At 40.2% G+C, this 20,549-nt stretch overlaps 1 protein-coding gene across 1 annotated transcript; it reads right to left on the reverse strand.

Moving 5' to 3' along the window:
* Positions 1–676: 676 nt before the first annotated feature.
* ergic1 (endoplasmic reticulum-golgi intermediate compartment 1) lies at positions 677–20,449 on the reverse strand. The gene is made up of 10 exons (XM_038700311.1): positions 20,294–20,449; positions 11,465–11,526; positions 7,955–8,027; positions 7,453–7,547; positions 4,605–4,729; positions 3,864–3,968; positions 3,695–3,755; positions 3,329–3,429; positions 2,444–2,566; positions 677–903 (listed from the first exon to the last, which is right to left on the reverse strand). The coding sequence occupies exons 1-10, from the start codon at positions 20,311–20,313 to the stop codon at positions 796–798; spliced, it is 873 nt and encodes a 290-aa protein (XP_038556239.1). The 5' UTR covers positions 20,314–20,449; the 3' UTR covers positions 677–795.
* Positions 20,450–20,549: the final 100 nt, after the last annotated feature.

The raw sequence follows: 20,549 nt of genomic DNA on the forward strand, positions 1-20,549 counted from the left end.
GCCACTGAAAGAGAAAGACAAGACGCCTGAGAGCTGATGGTAAACCTAAAAAGGCAGACAGTTTCTGGAGAATACTGGAGATAAAATGATGGCTGAAGAAAAGAATAGTGTCACATGATATAAAATGTACCTTTATGGACAGTATGAACTACTGAAATACTATTAGAATCCAGTTCGCGCCCCACTACACAAACCTGAAAACATTTCTTTTGGCAGTATTGGAGAAACAAACCCAGCACAGTTGGACAGATATACAGGTTGAACAATAGACCTGTCTGATCCCTTTTTGAATTAATTTAAACACTGACTTATGTCTTTTTGTCTGTATACCACTCTAAATTGAAATTGTCCCTATATGGAGATTTTTCACACATGGTTTTAGCGCCAGATTAAAAAAAACCAAAAAACTGAATATCAGCACAAATATTAGATTCTTTTTTACTTAATTAAAAAAAAAACAGGTTTAGCCTTCAAATATCCATACTGGTTGAACCCTGACACATTTAGACATAATCCCCACAGTAATAAAAGAGCTCTCCTCTCTTGACACTGAAAACGGAGGAAGCGGACATGTGATAGTCAGCGTCCACACGTCACCAGAGCAAAAGGAGAGGACCTTAAGTAACTGAGACGCAGCCGTGTAGCCTGCTAGTTAGATCGAGTGCCGGAGCACTTCGCTGGTTCACGATGATACAGTCTCCAAAAGGAAGTTGGTTTGAGCAGGATTGGATTTAGCTAACAGGATAGCAACTTTGCACTTATAAATAAGGTGTGAGGAGGGGAGGGGAACAGTCCTCATGACATTTTTCCTATCTGGATCTTCTTCCAGGCCTCTGAAGCGGTGAATATACAGGAGTCGATGATTCCTGCGACTGTGAATGTCCCGCCAACGATGGCACAGATCTACAGAAAACAAGTCACTCTGTCAGTTTCACCAATTAAAAAGATTTTCTCTCCTGGTTATAAATGGCTCACACACATCAGCTGCTTTGAATCAACCATAATAATACATTGCACTGACACCTCAGAATGTGCTGGAATCCACTAAAGAGCCCTGCTGCAGCTTGACTCACAATCTTAAGCCATGACTCACAATGACACTATAAGCACAGTCATATCCTACCCATGTCTTAAGTCATGATAAACCTAAACAACACAAAAGACAAGTAACGGTTTAGCTCATCAGCCAGGCAGCCAATTAAATGCTGACCTGCATTATCAGTCAGCAGAAAACTTTGCTAATGAGGTGTTACAGGCAGCGCCAAAATTCCTCCACTGAGAAGATCAGGTAGTAGGCAGAGAAAAATAGAGGGAATTCAGGAAGTAAAAGGAATTGGTTTTTTATACAGATTAAACTTTGTTTTCTTTGGACAGAGCCAAGCATTCAGGTATCGATATTCTCATCTAAAATAAGCGTATTTGCCTAAAAGCTCTTTAGGTCTGAGACTTCAAAAGACCTTTTATGAGACCAATAAAGATAAAGGAAAAAAAACAACAAGTTATATAAGTTGTTGTGGTGAACGTGTTAGCTAACAGTTGCCTTTTTACACATCCAGCAGACACATCACAGCATTAGAATTTACTTGGAGTCCTGTTTCCGGCCACCCGATAAGCCCAGTATTCTCTCCCTTTAGCTTTGTTTTTGGCCTCCACTCACACCTGAGGGAAATATCAGTCTTTTAGCTGCTAAATGCTACACTATGTTCTCCAGCTAGTCGCTAATTTTGTCTGTTTGGTGAGCTTTTTCACAAGCTGCCTCTGCTGGTGAAAACAGAGTTGATAAGAGTGCCAAGAGTGAACCAAAACAGTAAAGATGCAGTAAAACCTTAATGATTAGCTGAAAGATGCTAGAAAGCTTGAGAGAGCTGAGAGGAACTAACTGCACAGTTGGCTTCATCACTAAAAGCAACGGCTTTTGTGTTACACTGTTTCCCATTGATAACAGTCAAGTCAAGATAATTTTTATTTATATAGCCCAATATTATAAATCACAAATTTGCGTCAAGGGTCTTTACCATCAGTACAGAATACAACACCCTCTGTCCTACAAAAATATGATTTTGTGCAGCTTTAAGGCAGGAGTTGGTAGAGACCAAACCACAGCTAAAAGAGAGTGAATATTGGACTTACATGCACCAGATGAGACACCAAAATTCGAAATGGACACTAATGTTCCTCTGTTCTGCTGGATTGCAAAAAGGCAGCTGTTTGCCCATAAGTTAGCCAAATCAACTTAAATGGTAAAAAATAATGTGTTTTGTTTCCGCTGCCACTATGTGGCTAAAACAAATCTGTTATTTCCACTTTAAGTTGACGTTTAAAACCTAAAATCACAATTTTCACCATATTTAAGACCTTTAAAAGACCTTGAATTGTAATAAAATGATTTTTTTTAAGAAGAAGTAGATTTTTTCTGGCAAAGCCCTGAGAAGAATTCACTCACTGTTGTGATAAAGCGGTAGAAGGGCTGTCTCCTCTCGGTGTACTTGACTGTGATCGGACTGAGGTCGTATCGGAACCAGATAGCCGGTATGATCCTGCCCGTGTGGCTGTAAGCAACATATTCCTGTGTGAGATGGAAAAAGAGAGTGTTACAAATTTGAATGGGTTATGGAGCTGCGCCTGGCGAGAGAAATTAATTTAATCAACACTAAGACAGTTAATCCCATTACCTTTAGAAATCAATTTAGAGCAATCTCAATTTTATTCATATCTCTAGTGGCAGAAATGGTGTTTGCGAGTCATTACAGAATTGGTTTCGGATAAAGTCACTCGAGTCATAAATGATTCATTAAAAATGAATACTGGCTGAATAAAACAGATGAAGTAAGAGGGAGGAGGCTACTGCTTTGTGAGTTATTGTTATGTTATGACATGGATATCAGTGAGTTTATATAAATCACATTTCTGCAAAATATTAATATAATAAATGAAAAAAAGATTGTTGCTGCACTCCAGGCACTGATGCCTGCCTTAGCTGGACCTTTATTTGTGCTCTGGGCAATGAGATTTCAGAATATTTATTTTACAGGCGCTCATCCTCCTCGGTTCGCAGTTAACCGGCGCTGTTATTACTCCAAAACCCAGCTGTTAGTCAATACAGTTCTAGGAAGTATGTTTATGGTTTGTTGACATCTAGGGAGCGTTTCCAGTCACTAGGGGTGCGCTTTCACTTCCAGGTGAGTGCACAAGTTATCGCGGCGATACGTGCTCTGGCCATATGCTGGGACGGTCACGCTGCTTCCATGACAGGTGCAAAAACAACACGAGGTATGATCGAACGGGAAAGAAGGGAAAGAAAAGAGGGATATTAGCAGGAATACAGCACCTTGTTGGCTACCGTGTACTGGTAGGAGAACCTCTGTCTGCCTGATAGGTCTTCATACACTGTTGGAACGATCTTCAGTATGTAGTCATGTGAGGCCAGCGCTGCAAGAGAAATAAAGTTATTTAAAAAATTTTTTAGTGTGTCTTTAGTGTCCAAATATACATGCAGTTTTATTAATGACGCAACTGCCTGTAACCTTTCCACCAGAGACACAGTGCCAGCTGCGTGAATCAAGTTTCCACTCAGTTTGGATTCGATAGACGTCCACTAGGGGTCTCATTTCATTGCATCACTCTACGTCAGCAAGGAGCCTTATAAAAATGTGGGGAATGATCAAAAATGTGGTTATGTTGAGTGCATACGTACGATTAGATGACAGCCTGTCAGCCCCTCCTAACGCGTTGAAGGCTCCTTGTACTTTTTGTACCTGTGTGACAAAAGAGAGAAAAGAGATCTTTGTTTAGCCTTGACACTGTAGATCACTTCTGTAGCCAATTTTTGTCCACCCAGGGTGTGTTTTAGTGTGTGCCAGGACCTGGAGCTTTTCTCCAAAGGCCAGCTTGTGGATGGTGTGGGTCATGTCAGGGTTTTGGGGCTGCGCTGTAGCGCTGTGTGTCGACACGTGGAAGTTTCCTGGTACCTGAAACCCCCCACACACACACACACACACACACACACACACACACACGCAGGGCTAGGTAAGGTTGTGTCAGGTACACCACAAGCACCAGCAACACGTTGCGTTAATTAATGACCAAGTCTGAGTACACGCACGCACACACACAATGGGCTGGAAACAAAATGGTCCTTGCCTCCTGAAGAAAAATCTACCCACTTTAACACGTTCCAAATATTTCCAAATACTCCACAAGCCAGACTGTTAAACATGCAACTGCTGGGTTAATCATTTTAAATGCACTGGAAAGTGTGACGCACAAGATGGTGGTAGGACAAACAGGGCCCAGACTACACTGTCAGATGTAACTCAAGCCGATCCCAGCGCTCTTCCTTTCACATAACTCAATTTAGAATGGAGGAGGAAGCAGGTCGGCCGTAATCGACTCGGGCTCACCCTCTATGTTTAACTCAAGTCCCAGACAAATAAACAACTTAAAACCCAATAGCTTGTGTCGTACAAAATATTAGGCCTCTTCTCCAGTCCATCATAATGTGATTACTGGGCACACAAAAAACAAACAAAAGAAAACCAGATGGGGGTCAGCAAGTAATTCAAACAGTGCGGGTTTTACTTCTTCCCCATGTGATGAGGTCTTACTTTGTTGATGGTGAACTCTCCCTCAAAGCGACAGCCATCACCGTGGTTGAGAGAAACCTTCATTGAGTTGTCTATGTGACCGACCTCGTGGCGGCCCATCTCATCCTGGATGTCCAAACCCACCACTGAAACAACAAAGAGACACATGAGAGAATTTATATACATACTGAACAAGAAAGAATAAGAAACAAGATATTACACAGCTTCCTCTGCTGCTTCCAAACCTTTAACAGTTCATGATTGATGCATCTCTTCTGTGATATGTTGAGCAAAAATAACAAACTAGGGCTGCAATCAACATTTATGTCATTGTCGATTATCAATTTTAGGGGAGATTAGTTAATCAGTTTTAGTGAGCAGTTCAGTCTAAAAATCTTTTATCCTATTAACAATTCAAAATCCAAACATGTTTACAATGACAAAACACACAGAAAAGCAACAAATCCCCACATTTGAGAAGCAGGAACCAGAGAATGTTTTAAATAATAATTTTAATAAATCAATTGGTCAAACACCCAAATAACTGATTCAGCTCTGTTCTTTCTCTGTTTTAAATTATAATCTTTGTTTTGGTTTTTGAGTTCAAGAAAACACTCAACAAAATCTTAAGACCGGGGGAAATATTGCAAGTACTCGCATTTCGCGCTGGTGGATCATAACCAGGTTGTAAGTACTGCTTCAAAATGCCAAAAGAAGAAACCGGAGCAAGAGACAAAAAATAGAGTAGGCAATTTATTCAAAACTGCATTTAAACTCAAACAGGCTGTTCATCAGCTGATCTTTTCTGCCCTGCTGCTGTCATGGTAACGTAAAGTCACACCGTGTGTCATCCAACGTTCGGCCATTTCATATTTTCTGTTTTAATTTAACGGCTACGTATGAGCGAGAAAACAGCTGAATCTGGAAATTGGATTCATTTTAAGATATGCTACTATTGTCATTATTCTAATTTGCTTCATCAGGATGAATGAATAAAATATTGATCTATTGATTAGACATGTTTTTGATATTTATTTTGGATAAATTGGTACGTTAATCGAGTAATATCAACATTTTTTTCTTTAGAACACACAAAATTAGTTGTTAGATTAATCGACTTGAAAAATAATCGATGTGTACAGCCCTTGTCACAACCTTGTGAAAGGCATTTTTCCAGATTTTACTCTTCACAGACTAAACAATTACTTGGGAAATCAAAGAAATGATAAATGACAATAATCATGATCTGCAGCTCTATTTAGTTTTACAGTCAAACAAGCACTTTTTATATTAACACCGGAGGAGAGAAATATGGAGAGAAAATCTGAATATCACTGCAGAGACTGAACCACAGAGTAAACACACGGTCCAAACAGACCACCTATCCTTCCCTCTTTCTGTGTTTTTCCATCTAGACTTTGCTGACGCCCCTCCTGCAGGCCGCAATGTGTTGGCACACTGGCAGTGGCCTATTTTCAGAGCCTGCCTGTGTGCTGTGTATTAGCCAGCACTAGGTAGAGGGACGTCTATTGGATCTGTGCTAAAACCTCCACATGCCGTCTGTCTGACCTTTGACATTCAAGACAAGTCCCCCACCCCACGGTCTATCCACATCTCAAAATACAGTGCACAAATATAAGATATGTGTGCCTGAGCTGGTTGCTTCTCCTTTTTAAGACATTTAGAACTGGAAGTGTGTTCATGTGAAGTGGATCCTGGGCAGGGGGTTACAGTTATTACACGCAGTTCTGCTTTTCCATTAAGTCACAAATCAAGACCTGGCCACCCGTAAAGGTCAGTGAATGGAGACAGTGTTCAACTGTGGAACGGCTCAGCAGAGCAGATAAATAATAAAAAAGAGATGGAAATGCCAGCTTTTCCCATAATGAAACGATTTCTCCCTCCAGGTAAATCTGTAATGGATGACAACTTATTTGGAGGCCCGGAAAATAAACTGAAGCACAATACTAACATGCTGGGAGAACTGCTGGGGAACATTTCTGCTCATTGCATGCAGCTGCAGTGTGGTTAGACAGACGTGTTTGAGCTGGTATTTAAGAGGGCCACCACATTTCTGCAAAAAAATAAAAAATAAAATAAAAAATCTAATTCTACATATAAACAAAACCACCATGCACACAATCATCAAGAGCTTTAATTGGAAACGGCAGGAGAGGGCCTTTGTTTAGGTATGCCATGAGTGAGCTCGTCACACATGGCCAACAGCTGTGCGTCTGCAAAGCCAAAGCCTCTCTCGCAGAAATCTGGACTTCATTTTTCACACAAGCATTTATTAGCTTTGCCATTTTTGGATATCGCTTGAATCCAATGGATGTGTGTTTTTTGTGCTGCCCCCATACCTCGCTAATGTGTGTGTGCATGTGTGTCATTGGGCATAGTTTCTGATGGGAGTCATGAAGAGGAAATAACCAGTGACTGCTCTCCGTCTTGGCAAGCTCCAGCCGGCCTTGCCCACTTCTCTGACATCGAAGTAGAGGCAGACGATGCCAATGGAGGCAACGTTATGTCAAACTCGTTTCACGGCTGCGTGGCAGCACAAGATCAAACGGAGGCAACACAGGCCTGAGGCTGGGTGAAAATCAGCTGTTATCTAGGAGCATGCCTCAACACAGCCGGGTAAACAAACCATTATGTAGTTTGGAGTCTACTTGTTTATCTAGGTCATCATTTATGTTTTGCCAATATGCCATGTTAACTGACGGGCTATGTATGATTATGTCTGATAAGGGGAAAAACACACCGTAAAAAGGAGACCATAAACAATGTGAAACATAAAAACACACAGACAGGAAGTGAAATGCAAAGAAATTGAGATTTGTATATATGTGTATATTATGTATATACTCACAATCACAGTGTAAGTTTGGCAAACTGATGTTTAAACTCACTTCTATCTTCCCACCACTGTCTTTATCAGGATCATCCACATACAGTTCATTTACACTGTGATGGGACATACAAGAGAAACATGGTTAGAAACCAAAACCAAACTATAAATGAGAGGAAGAAGGGAAAAAAAGACAATTTTCTCTTCCATCAACATGTTCTTTTAAACAGACGAGGATTCATCTTCAGCCAAATTGCAAGGAAAGAGCATTTGTGTAGCTCTGTCAGTGTAATTTCCTTCCAGTCACATCTTCCCTGAAGCCATCCGTTATTACATATCGCCAAGAGGCTGACGCATCCACAAAGCCAATTTCCTGTGAGAAAACCGACTCCATTCATTGATTACAACATGGGCACAGCAGAATACATCATAACGGGGGCAATGTCATTCATGATTAAGTCCCTGACTGTCCCTGTTGACATTACAAGATACACAGTTATAGATTTGATGCAGCGATACCTACATTTCAGTGGCTATGAATCCCGTCAGCTCAGACAGGAACAGGAACAGTATGAAGACACAGCAGAGAATGGAAACTGTGGGCAGAGAGGAAGAACATTAGAACGACAGCCTTGTTTAAACTGCAGTCACTGTTGATCTTAAGTATGTCTTTCACATTAACTTAAAATCACCCCAGCATTTCAAGGGATGATGAAAACCAAATGAGCTGTGCTTTTCCAGGCTTTAGGAATGGCTGACCTAAGATATTGACATTAATGAAATCACAGAGGCCATAAAAAATTTCCCTAAATAGCTGTTTTACTGACAGTGTGAAGTCTGCCATTACGCAGGTTTTTAAAAGACCCTCTTCCACTAATTACACATTAAATACCAGCACAACAGGTAGCCATTACAGCATATTTGCTTTGAGAGAGGTGAGCTCATGCTACGTCAGTTCTACAAACAGCTCATTTTAGGCTTCCTCAGACAAACTGACACACTGACAATCGGCCCAAAAATGGCTCCCACAAAGAAGCTTCAGGATTAAACTAAAAGCCAGACAGAAACCAAATTAGATATATTGACTTTAAATAATAAGTATTTTTGTTCCATCTGAGACTAAATAAAGTTGGAGCTTAAAAGCAGAAGGCAGTTTGTTTGATTTCATGTGTCAAACTAATCAGCCAAAGGATCATATCAAACTCTGTCATGTGTTGACTAAAGATAAAAATGGAAGGAACTGATCTGTGTCTGCGTAACTGTGGGCCATCTGGAGTGGCGAGAGCCTCGCTCAGAAAGCTCTCACTCAGCAGGTGAGGTTTGTTTATGTGGCAACTGTCTCCTAGGATCATACAGTCACATGACCTTGTGGTTGGCAGGGCATCACAGCCAAGCCTGCGGCTGGCAGAGGCTTTACATAAGGTAATGTTTAACCAACAAACAATAGGGAGTGTCGCTATGACACATAGGTCACCTACAGAGGTTCATCTGAAGACTTGTACAGTAATTCTTCCCGGCCTTCAAAGGGCGCAATGCCGAGTTAAACTTTGAACAGCTCCGTAATGGAAAAACTGACGAGCCGAGTGAATTACAAAGACTTCACGAGTGGTTTGTATTTAAACCTGAACTCATCCTTCCCATAGCTCACACATGGGATAAAATGGCCTCTAAAGTTGCTTCGTTCTAACATAGAGGAAACTTTTTTCCTCAGAGTTCTGACACCATAAATCAGTCGGCGACATCTGAAACTGGCCCTGCATTTCCGTATTCAAATGTGCCATTTATTTTATTTTTGTTTCGCCCCCGGGGCTGATTTACGCCACACAGCACGGACAAATGAGAATTTTCTATCAGTACAAGCAAATATTATGTCAAAAAATCAGTCAAACCGCAGATTGATACCATTATGTCCAAAGCTAGAACAGCTCCGAAAACCCCTGTGGCCAAAACAGAGTTACTGCTCCCAGTAAACACCGTAAAAATTTTACTCAAAAGGAATGTGACCCTGAAACAGAATAACAAAAGCAGACAGGGTCAAACATTTGGCCTTTTGTGAAAAGGGGGGTGGGGGGGGGGGTCTGTTTTTGGTTGCCTCTGAATCGCATAAGCCAAAATGTGAGCTGACCTGCCGAGAGTGAAGTGATAGAGGTTGCCTAATCTCCAAATAAACCCACTGCCCTCACCCCTAGACAGTGGATGGAGACAGGAAGGGTGTTTGCTGTGCACAGGATGAACGTCCATCCATTTCCTCATGGGTGGAAACTGTGCGTTGAGCAAATCCATTCTCTTCCCTGTCATCTAGGAAGGTGTTTATAATCAGTTTTAAACTGTTCACTATTCACTGCTCATCATTTTGGTATGGAGTTTGACATTTTGTTCTACCCTGCGCTGTCATCAGCTGACCAATGAATAACCAATACGAGAAAAGGACAGAGAAGCCAAAAATGTGTCATCAGGTCTTACGTGTTCTTTCATGCAGTGAATAATCAATACAATCCCTGATTACACAATGACTTATGGATGACAAGCATGAAAACACATGACCTGACATGAAAAGCATTCAATTTTCAACTGATGACTTCTCAACATGATTGTTAACATTCTTTGTGAATTAGTTGTGCTCAAACAGGTACTGCCCCATGCTGACTGACTCTCACACGACGTCTCACGTAAGTACTTAAATTACAGCTGAAAACTCCTTCCTCGTTCCTAAATTATTTTTCAATACATCAGAATACACCATATTTACCTTATGAAAGGTATGCCTGTAAAACTAATGCTGAATATTACCTCTTAAGTTCTGCTAAGTTATTACTTATTGCCATTTAAGAGATGACAGTATATACACAGCTAAACATGTGATAGCAGACAAACCTATCAGTATGTCACACAACAACAACAATATTGAGACATTAAAACCAACTGTTTTTATTACTACACTTTAAAGCTAAACCAGCTAGTGAAATTGCTGAAAGGTTCGTTATGAATCAGGTTAAGAGAAACATTTAAAGTAATAGTTTGACATTTTCGGTACACACAGATTGATACAGTTCGGCTGAGTCAGTGAACTCATATTTCCCTTCTTAAAACATACTTTTATAGTTGAGCCTTTCCTGATTTTAGTCCATTTTATTTATTCTATTTTATATAATTTCACTTTTAACATGTATTGTAGTTTCTTAAGTGTTTTCTTGCTTTCATCGGGTATTTGTTTTTATCTGTTTTGTTTTTGCACTTGTTGAAAAGGCCTCTATAAATAAAGATTATTATTATTATTATTATTCCACTCTCATGTTCATTATGCTATACATGAAGCTACGGCTAGCGACACTTTGCATATTTTAGCATAAAGACTGGAAACAGGGGGACACAACTAGCCTTGCTCTATCTATAACAAAATCAGTTTCCCAGCACTGTTTAAAACTCACAAATTAACATCATAACATATCTTGTTTAATCTGCACAAAAACAAAAGTCTAAAAAGGATAGGCTGTGGTTTTTAATATGAAGCTAGAGCCAATAGCCAGTTAGCTGAGCTTCACATAAACATTGAATACAGCTAGATTGCCTCAAACACAATCCCACCACCAGTGCCTCTAATGCTCACTTATTAATATATAACAGCTTGTTTGTTCAAACTTTACAAAAACCAAAGTGTAAAAACAACAATAAACCATAATTTGTCATTTCTGCACTTTCATTTTGGGTTAATTTTTGATTTTTGTTTACTGAGGTGCTGATGGTTATTATATTTGGTTACCTTCGGACAGAACCAGGCAGCTGTTTCCCCCCCATTTTCAGTTTTTATGTAAAGCTAAGCTAACCACCTATTGGCATATTGTATAGACATACCTGAGAGCGGTAAATTTTTCACCCAGAAAGTGTAAGTTTGTGACTGAATGGGAAATTTTGCATATTTACTCCTAAACATTCATTATAAAGAAGAAACAAACAATGATACCAGATACACATGTGGACTACTAAAATATATGATAAAATGATTTTGTCCTGTTGCGTGTGAAGGACTACTCACTGAAAGCCCCTGTGTATGTAGGCTGGGTGAGATCCTTTGGCACTTTCCTGTAGATATCGAATCTGAGGAGGGAAGGGTAGAAAGGGAAACAAAACAAAAGTGAGAAAAAAAATAGAACATGTAAACACTTCGTGCTGAGAAAAGAAGTACATTCTGTACCCATAAGGCTGTGCGATATTACAGAAGAGCGGTGGAATGTTAGCTCTGGACCACCGCCATTACACAATACAGGTCCAGACAGCCAGCCATACACACACACAACATACACACACTCTTTTTTACAGGGTTACACCTCATCCTTTGAATGTGCGCTCTGTAATCCTGACCTGACCCCAACAAAGGTCTCTGACACTCAACATACACACAGGAACACAAAGCCAACATAAATACATGCGCAAATGAAAAGACACACACTGGAATATAAACACAACTACAGGAACTTCAAAATATAATTATACGGTTTGATCTTCTTTGCAGTAAGTGGAAGTTACAGAACAATTACATACAGTAATACCAGCAGCGAAGGATCAAGACTGTAGATTTATTCTCCTCTAAATTTAAAAAGACCCCTGAATATCAACGTGGATATTTTCAGAAAATACGGACTGTGCGTAAATCAGTGAATCAGAAGCGGAGGAGGATCATCATCCCACCCGACACAATTAGTTCTCCTCTTGTGAAACACTGTTGTTGCCTATTTGGGGAGTTGAAAACGGGGGGGGAATAAATCTGCTCCTCAACACCAAAACTATTTAAGTTCACAAGTTCTTGCTCATGTCCTTTTTGGGGAGTGAAACATTTTCGACCCCAAACTGCATCGCCTCCTGTGCAAACCCCGCCTACTCTCTCGTCTCCCCTCTCGCTCTCCTTCCTCATCCCCTTCCAGAACACTCACATCGGTTCACATTTCTTCCACTGAGAGCTGCCAGTGAAATTATCACAGCTGATGCAATGCAGGGTGGGAGAGGAAGTGGGAGGGAGGGCTTCCTGTCCAGCCCCGACCCTGCTGCTTCTCCTGTTTTGCCTCAGCTCCTGCCTGCTTTCACTGCTTTGTTTTCATCCACCGCACAAGGACCCCTGGACCCTAAACACCTCAGCCAGCTTCCCTCCGTCTCTTATCCACATCCATCTATAACTTCCTGCACCCATCTCCCATTAGTATTAGATCACTGTGAGGTAATAGCTGGCCTGGCAGGATATATAGGGCAGACAGAATAGAGAGAGGCAGGGCGGGGAACTCAGGGAGGGGCCATTCTGGATCAGGATCAGAATAACTTCTAGAGTAACACTCTTCCTGAATGTTAAGCTTTTACGTGCAAAAGTTCTCTTTCCTCACTCCCTCTCCACCCAGCCACAGACCTGGCCACCAGGCAGGTGCTACATAGTGACACAATTGTCATGTGAAAAGCTTGAAAGCATCCTGCTCAGTTCAGTTCAGAGATTACATGTTCTCCCTGTGGGGAAAATTCAGGAGACGCGTTGTACTTGTTGTATAAACTCCAAATCAAAGTGGTCCGAACAGAAATGAGAACTTTTGTTATTGAAAAGTTGGCATGTTTGGGAGATGTGTGCACTGAACGGCAAATCTATGTGAACTCTTGGGAAACTACTTTTGTTTTTTTAAACAAATTTATGATGTCATGTATTTTTAAAATACTGTCCCCTCCAAAAGTATTAGAACGGTAAGGCAAATTCCTTTGGTTTTGTTGTTCACTGAAGAAATTTGGGTTTAAGATCAAAAGATGAGTATGAGACAAGAGTTCAGAATTTCAGCTCTCATTTCGTGGTATTCACATCTAGATGTGTTAAACAACTCAGGACATACCACCCTTTGTTTGAACCCACCCATATTTCAAGTGAGCAAAACTACTGGAACATGTGACTGACAGATGTTTCTTGTTGTCCAGGTGTTGCCTTTAGGTTGATTGTTCAAACATTAAATAGCTCTGCATGACTAGTCTAAGTTTTCATCCAAATCTATAAAGACTGCATTTCCTGTTAAAGAGGATAAACCAACATGAAGACCAGAGAGCTGTCTATGGGAGAAAAGCAAGCTGAGCATTGTCAAGCTGAGAAAAGATGGAAAATCGAGCAGAGCCATTGGACAAACATTGGGCACAGCAATTTGGACTGTCCTGAAAAACAAAGAAACTGCTGGTGTGCTGAGCAACAGACGTCGGCCAAGGATGACAGAAATATCGTGAGAGCTGTGAAGAAACCTGCCAAAACATCAGTAAGTGACATCACCAACGACCTCCATGGTGCAGGAGTGAAGGTATCACAATCCACTGTTCAGAGCAGAAATATAGAGGCCACACCACAAGATGCAAACCACTCATCAGCAGGAAGAATCAGAAGGCCAGATTGAAATTTGCAAAGAAAAACAGAGATGAGCTGCAAAAGTTCTGGAACAAAATCTTATGGACTGATGAGACCAAAATTAATATCTACTAAAGTGATGGAAAGGCCAAAGTGTGGAGGACGAAAGGAACTGCTTATGATCCGAAGCATACAAGCTCATCTGTGAAGCATGGTGGAGGTAATGTCATGGCTTGGGCGTGCAAGGCTGCTTCTGGAACAGGTTCATTAATATTTACTGATGATGTAACTGATTATGGTAGCAGCAGAATGAATTCAGAAGTGGACAGAAACATTTTGTCTGCCAATTTACAGAGAAATGCATTGAAACTAATCAGAAGGAAGTTCATCATGCAGCAGGACAATGAGCCAAAGCACACTGCCAACAAAACAAAGGACTTCATCGGCGGAAGGTTTTAGACTGGCCAAGTCAATTCATCATCAATGCATTTCACCTCCTTAAGAGGAGACTGAAGGGAGAAACACCCCAAAACAAACACGGACTGAAAGAAGCTGCGGTAAAAGCCTGAAATAGCATCACAAATGAAGAATGCAACAGTTTGGTGATGTTGATGGTTCGCAGGCTTGAGGCAGTTACTCCACGCAAGGGTTATGTCACCAAATTATAAATGTTATTTACTCTAAGATTATTTGTTCCATTACTTTTGTTCACCTGTGGTCTAATACAAACGGTCATATGTCCTAAGTTGTTTAACACATCTAGACGTGAATACCAGGAAATAAAAGCTGAAATTCTGAACCCTTCTCATTCTCATCTTTTGATCTTAAACACAAATGTCTTTGTCAGTGAACAACAAAAACAAAGGAATTTGCCTTCCAATATTTTTGGAGGGGACTATACATTTAATACATGATTTATTTATTTAGAAAATGTAATACATCTAAATTTAACAACATCTGAAGGTAAATTATATTGAGATAATTCTGATGTATATAAACAACTTTTAATACATTTCAAATATTCTGCTGAGATTATAATGAACTAATAGATAGTTAGATTAGAGGTTAAATAAATAGATTTTCATCATGTGTGAATATTACTTAGCAATTGATAGCCACAGATCTTAGTTATATTCCCTCACATAAAAATAAGCCATCTTAATATACTTATTCATACGTTTAAAATTATCCCATTAACATTTTTACATACTTAAGCATGCTCTAAAATGCTCGAGCTACGTCACAAGTGCAGTTGATTTGCCTTTGAAACACAGTTTTGAAGTTTTTATCATGGACCAGGTTATAAATAGTTACAGAAATCCTCACTACTTGGATCACAGATGCATATTTTTAGCAGTCAGTTTCCAACTACTAAATTCGAATATGAGCGAGGAAACAAAATCTCAGTGAACTGGTCACTGGAGACGCGAGGCGGAATCTGATGCTGCATGTGAGCTGTAAATAGCCTCAGATGGATGCACAGCAGACAGTCTGGATTATATCTGGACACAAGACATGATGTCTGAATTCGACTTGAAGGGATAGAGACGCAAACATAATTAATATTATGGCATCACAGCACTATCTTGATTTTGATTTGATACAATATTTACTCGATTCATATTCACATGGTAAAGTGGCCATGTAACCACATCATTTGCTGGTTCACAGACTGATTATTCTGCTATGATACGACTGACACTGACTAAGCTGTTTTTGCATTATAAAGAAAGTGCGGGTGATCATTCTCGTCCTACTGGCAGAATGGAATTAAACCACTGGCTCACCAGCACTATCTTGCAGTTTAAAGATGACCGACCAGGTGCACTAGCACTAGTTGCACACCCTGTCAACTAGTGGTCAATCGATACGGGGTTTATCGATGGCCGATGCCGATATTTAAAGGGCAGGGCTGCTGAAAGCTGATATATAATGCTGATATCAAAACAAAGTAAAGTCGGGTATAATATCAATATTCTATGCAGAGAGCAATATACTATACCAATAACGTGTTTTTATACATCAAATTTTTGCTGTAGATTTCAGAATATGGTGTTTCAGGGAGAAAAAAGAAGTTCATTCAACTGTATTATTCTCTACAGTATAACAACACAGTATTTAACGCTAGCCAGTAATGGTTTTAGATTAGATCTGCTGTCATTTAGGACGATACATCAGCCTCGTGAGTGCAGGAATCGACTGATGTCTATTATCTCAAAATACCAGGTATCCTATTAAACAGTCTTTCATTTCTGTCAACAGTGAGTTACAACTCACAAATGACAAAAAAAAAGAAAGATCAATGAATACATAAATTCACCTATTACAAAATGATTGTAGGTTTAATTCAATAAATATGAAAATCCTAATAATACAGAGAGGCCAGCGCAGACCTAATTTGGTCTTTGTATTATGAGCAACCACATTTGTTAAAGTGAATTACAGCCTGATTGTGGCTTACCATCAAAGGACCGTGAGAGACACCTGAATAATTCAGATTAAAGTAGACTGAAGTATGATATATGATGATAATTCTGACATATGTTATGTTTGTTGCATTGCAAATATCTAAACAGTTATTGTTAAATAAATTAAACTTCAGCATATGTCACTTTTGTTTAAAAATGTCTAAATCCTTAGACTTGTATGTGGATTTAACATGCATTTCAGTCACAATGAATAAACTAATATATGACTTAATTTCAAAAAGTACAGTGAAGCACAACTCATACTGCACTAATTAAAAATATGAATATATGACCAATAGGCTGACATCCATATACTTTTGTTAAATTGGACTTGTATATGGTGCAGCACCATTAAGTATTGTTTAAAATACACCAGTTTACTTTAGTAAAACGTTAAATCTTCTTTGTATTTCTTTAAAGTAGACATTTTTATATATTTTTTAATAAACTTATACAAATACAATATAACATAATGTAGTTAAATACTTCAGCGACACCTTTGATGCATTCAGGTTGAGTGAGAACTCAGTTTCACTTAATTTTCTTCACCCAGAACACTTTGTATTCATGAATATTACTGCTGACTCATGAGAGTGCGCTTCTCGGTCCATCGTTGATGTTTGTAATTTCCTGAATTGCAGTCAACACATCTCCCTCCGTCACTTCCCTCTGCTCAGTCTTCTGTAAAAGGACTGAGATGTTTTGAGATAAGTGAGGACATGGTGTACCGTCTCTCTGTTGACACCACAGGGCCGCTTTTCAAGGAAGGGCCCTTACTAAATAAATCATATCTTACAAATGAGTCATAGCGAGACAGTAGTTCATTCCTTTCGTATATTGCTGAGTGAACCCACATAACGGATGGTTAGTGTTTTTCTTCTCACATATGATCATCTCACATCAAAAGCTGAAGGTAACACATGTGCTTGCGTCTTTCTTCACACAGGTTTCTATTCGGCCATCTGGCTGAAGCGTGCGTCAAGTATCAGGTAACAGCCAACAGTCACCCATCGCTGTCAAGATAAACATGGCATGTATTGACACTGAGCATCCTTACTGAAGCTCTAAAGCCACCGTGATCTAATTGTCACAGGAGCAAACACACTACATCATCAGGTTAGCTCACGTGTGTCAATAAATGACATAGTCTCAAGGTCAATTAACTTTGAGGACAAAAGCCTTTCAGTTATTCAGTAGTTCATTCTGAAGAGCGGCTGTTTAGTCATTCTGAACGAGGTTATTCTAATTATTAGGCTGACCTTTGTTCTGCACAATCTGTTCACAGCATTAACGCCGTTGCAAGTTGTGTATCAATTTTAAAAAAGGCATTTATATACACACACACACACACACACACACACACACACACACACACACACACACCCCAATGAGCTCGTGGGTGAATGCCACAGACAGGTATCCAAGAGTTATGAGAGATTTACTAACTCAATGTTGGTTTTAGGGTTTTAACAGGATTTCCACAGCCCTGATCCTTTAACATTCAATAAATTGACCTTTTCCCTAGCACATGCTGTAACCTACGGTAATCTATGCTGTTACACACTCTTCACACTGTTGACTAACCACTCAGGATCCCTGAGTGGGCGAAACCTTCGTAACAACTAGTAAGGCCTAGTTGATCAATCAAGCTATTTCCAGCTGTTGCAACACAGGTTTCGTATGATTAGGGCACCAAGTGAAGAGTCTGAGCAGGACGTGATCACTTCATAACCCCAAAACACACCCGCTCTCACACAACCCTCAAACAACTACTGTTGCAGTGCACACAAGTGTTGCCCCACATTCTCTATGTTGGTTAATTCTGTCATTACAACGCAGCTGTGGTCTGTAGGAATGACGGGGATCAACTGTTTGACAGACAGGTCATAAGTTATCTAGGGCTGCAACTAACGATCATTTTCATCATCAGTCACCAAGGTAAATGTAAATGTAAATGCTCCGTACTTGTATAGCGCCTTTCTAGTCTTTTCGACCACTCAAAGCGCTTTTACACTACATGCATACATTCACCAGTCATACACATTCATACACTGAGCCTAAGTGCTCAAACGGAAACTAGCTTCTATCTATCTATCTATCTTGCCCAAGGACACTTCGACACGCAACCAGGGGGAGCCAGGGATTGAACCGCCGACCTTCCGATTAACGGCCAATCCGCTCTACCTCCTGAGCCACAGCCGCCCCGCATCGCTTGTTTGGTCCAAACAACAGACCAACATTTTAAATTTACAATTATATGAGTCAGAGAAAAGCAGCAAATCCTCACACTGGAGAAACTGGAAGGAGAGCGTGTTGGGAATTCTTGCTCTATAAATGACTGAAATGATAAACAGATTATAAGAATTACCTTTCTGTAAATCAATCAATCAACTATTTTTTCAGCACTGCTGTGATCAGGTCTCATAAATTCAATATTGTGACCAGATTATTATTACCAAGGATGGAAATCCTGTGCTGTTCCCTAATGAAAAAATTGTATTTACACCGATTTACACATGTATCTCCTTGTTTTCACCTTCATCTTAACTTTGTGTAGGATATATCTATAAAGTTAACACGATTTGTCAATCAACAGAAAAATACAGTAAATGGTCTGTACTTGTATGGTGCCTTGCTTGTCTTCCAACCACTCAAGGGCTTTTACACTGCATCACATTCGCCCATTCACACAAAGAAAGGATAGAAAGGCACTTTATTGTCACATGTTGCAAAATTCATTCTCTGCATTTAACCCATCCCCCATCTCCGGGGACCAACTCCAGATCTATATCAGTGTCTCGTCAATGGCACTGACTGAAGAACCTAACATGTTTTTGATGGTCAGGGGAATCCGAGTACCCGGAGGAAACCCACACAGACACGGGGAGAATATGCAAACTCCACTTGACCACCGTGCCGCCATTCATACACTGATGGCACAATTTGGGGTTCAGTATCTTGCCCAAAGATACAAAGACATGCAGACTGGGGAGCTGGGGATCAAACTACCGACCTTCTGATTAGTGGACGACCGCTCTACTCCCTGACACAGCAGCTATTTTGATAAATGATTCATCATTAGTATTTTTTGTTCAAAAATCAAGAATACCAAACACTGTCTTGTTTGAGTCTTTGAAATAAGAGGATTTATTGCACTTCTTTGTCACATCATATATGTATATATAGTCAAACAGAACAAGACATTCACTACTTTTTGCCACACAGACTAAATGATTGAATAAAAATAATGTGCGGATTAACTGATCATGAAAAGAATCGTTAGCTGCAGGCAGCCCCGATAGTTTAGATCTTTTGATTTTATCAAAATGAATACTTTCCACTCAGTTAAGGATTGAATCACAAGAATTTGTGATCACCTATGTGATCACTATGGTGAGCGCAAACATCCTGTCTTTGATTAGGGTGTGCTCTATTGACAGTTTCAACAGCCCTGTAGGTGTGACTATTAGCTCTGTGACTGTTGCCCAGGTATTAGATTAGCTGAATTTCTGCAATGCCTGTGATAAGATTTATTTCTGACAATTCGTTGCCTATTTTTGAACGTGTATAGGTGGCTAATGAGTCTGAATGTTTTTACCCAGTTTTGTGTATTGGGAGAATGAGCTTTGATATGTAAATCAAACTAAATCAGGCCATCACGTTTAGTAAACCATTTCACACACCGCAATGCCATACCGTGTTCACTGTAAACTGTTACTATGCCCTGAGGTTACTGTAACCAGCTTCACGTCTTGCAAATATAAGGATGGATGAGGAAATCTGCACATGCGCAGGCAGGAACCCACACAAACTCCTGAGCATACCTGAGCATCACTCCGCCGACTAAACATAAACTCTACACCCCCTGCGACAATGTGGCCCATTCATGCCTAATGTGAAACACTACTGTTACAACTTAAGACTCGCTCATTAGTAGGCGAAGCTTTGCCAACCGTTAATTCATGCAGAGCTCGCAAACTGCAAAACACCGCCGCCGTCCCTTCACGTCTCACACAAAAACCAAAGAAAGCCCCGTACTCACCTCCTGACATCGAAAGGCATGATGTCTGCACGTTTGACAGAGGGGCTAGCGGACAAAAGCTACAAACGACGGGCAACCATACGGCTCGCTTCAACGCTACCGGTTGTTCATCGGTACCGGGCTGACGTCAGCTTAGGACGCTTTGCACAAGCCGATTGGCTGAGAGCTACTTCCTGTTCACTCTGATTCTTCTTCCGCCGATTTTTACATTTATCATATCGTTGGAAATTGTCGGGGAGAAACCAATAATTTGTTC

Source organism: Micropterus salmoides, unplaced genomic scaffold (assembly GCF_014851395.1).
Source record: "Micropterus salmoides isolate LMB-PRFRI ecotype aquatic unplaced genomic scaffold, ASM1485139v1 Ms_hic_scaffold_5, whole genome shotgun sequence".
NCBI lineage: Eukaryota > Metazoa > Chordata > Actinopteri > Centrarchiformes > Centrarchidae > Micropterus > Micropterus salmoides.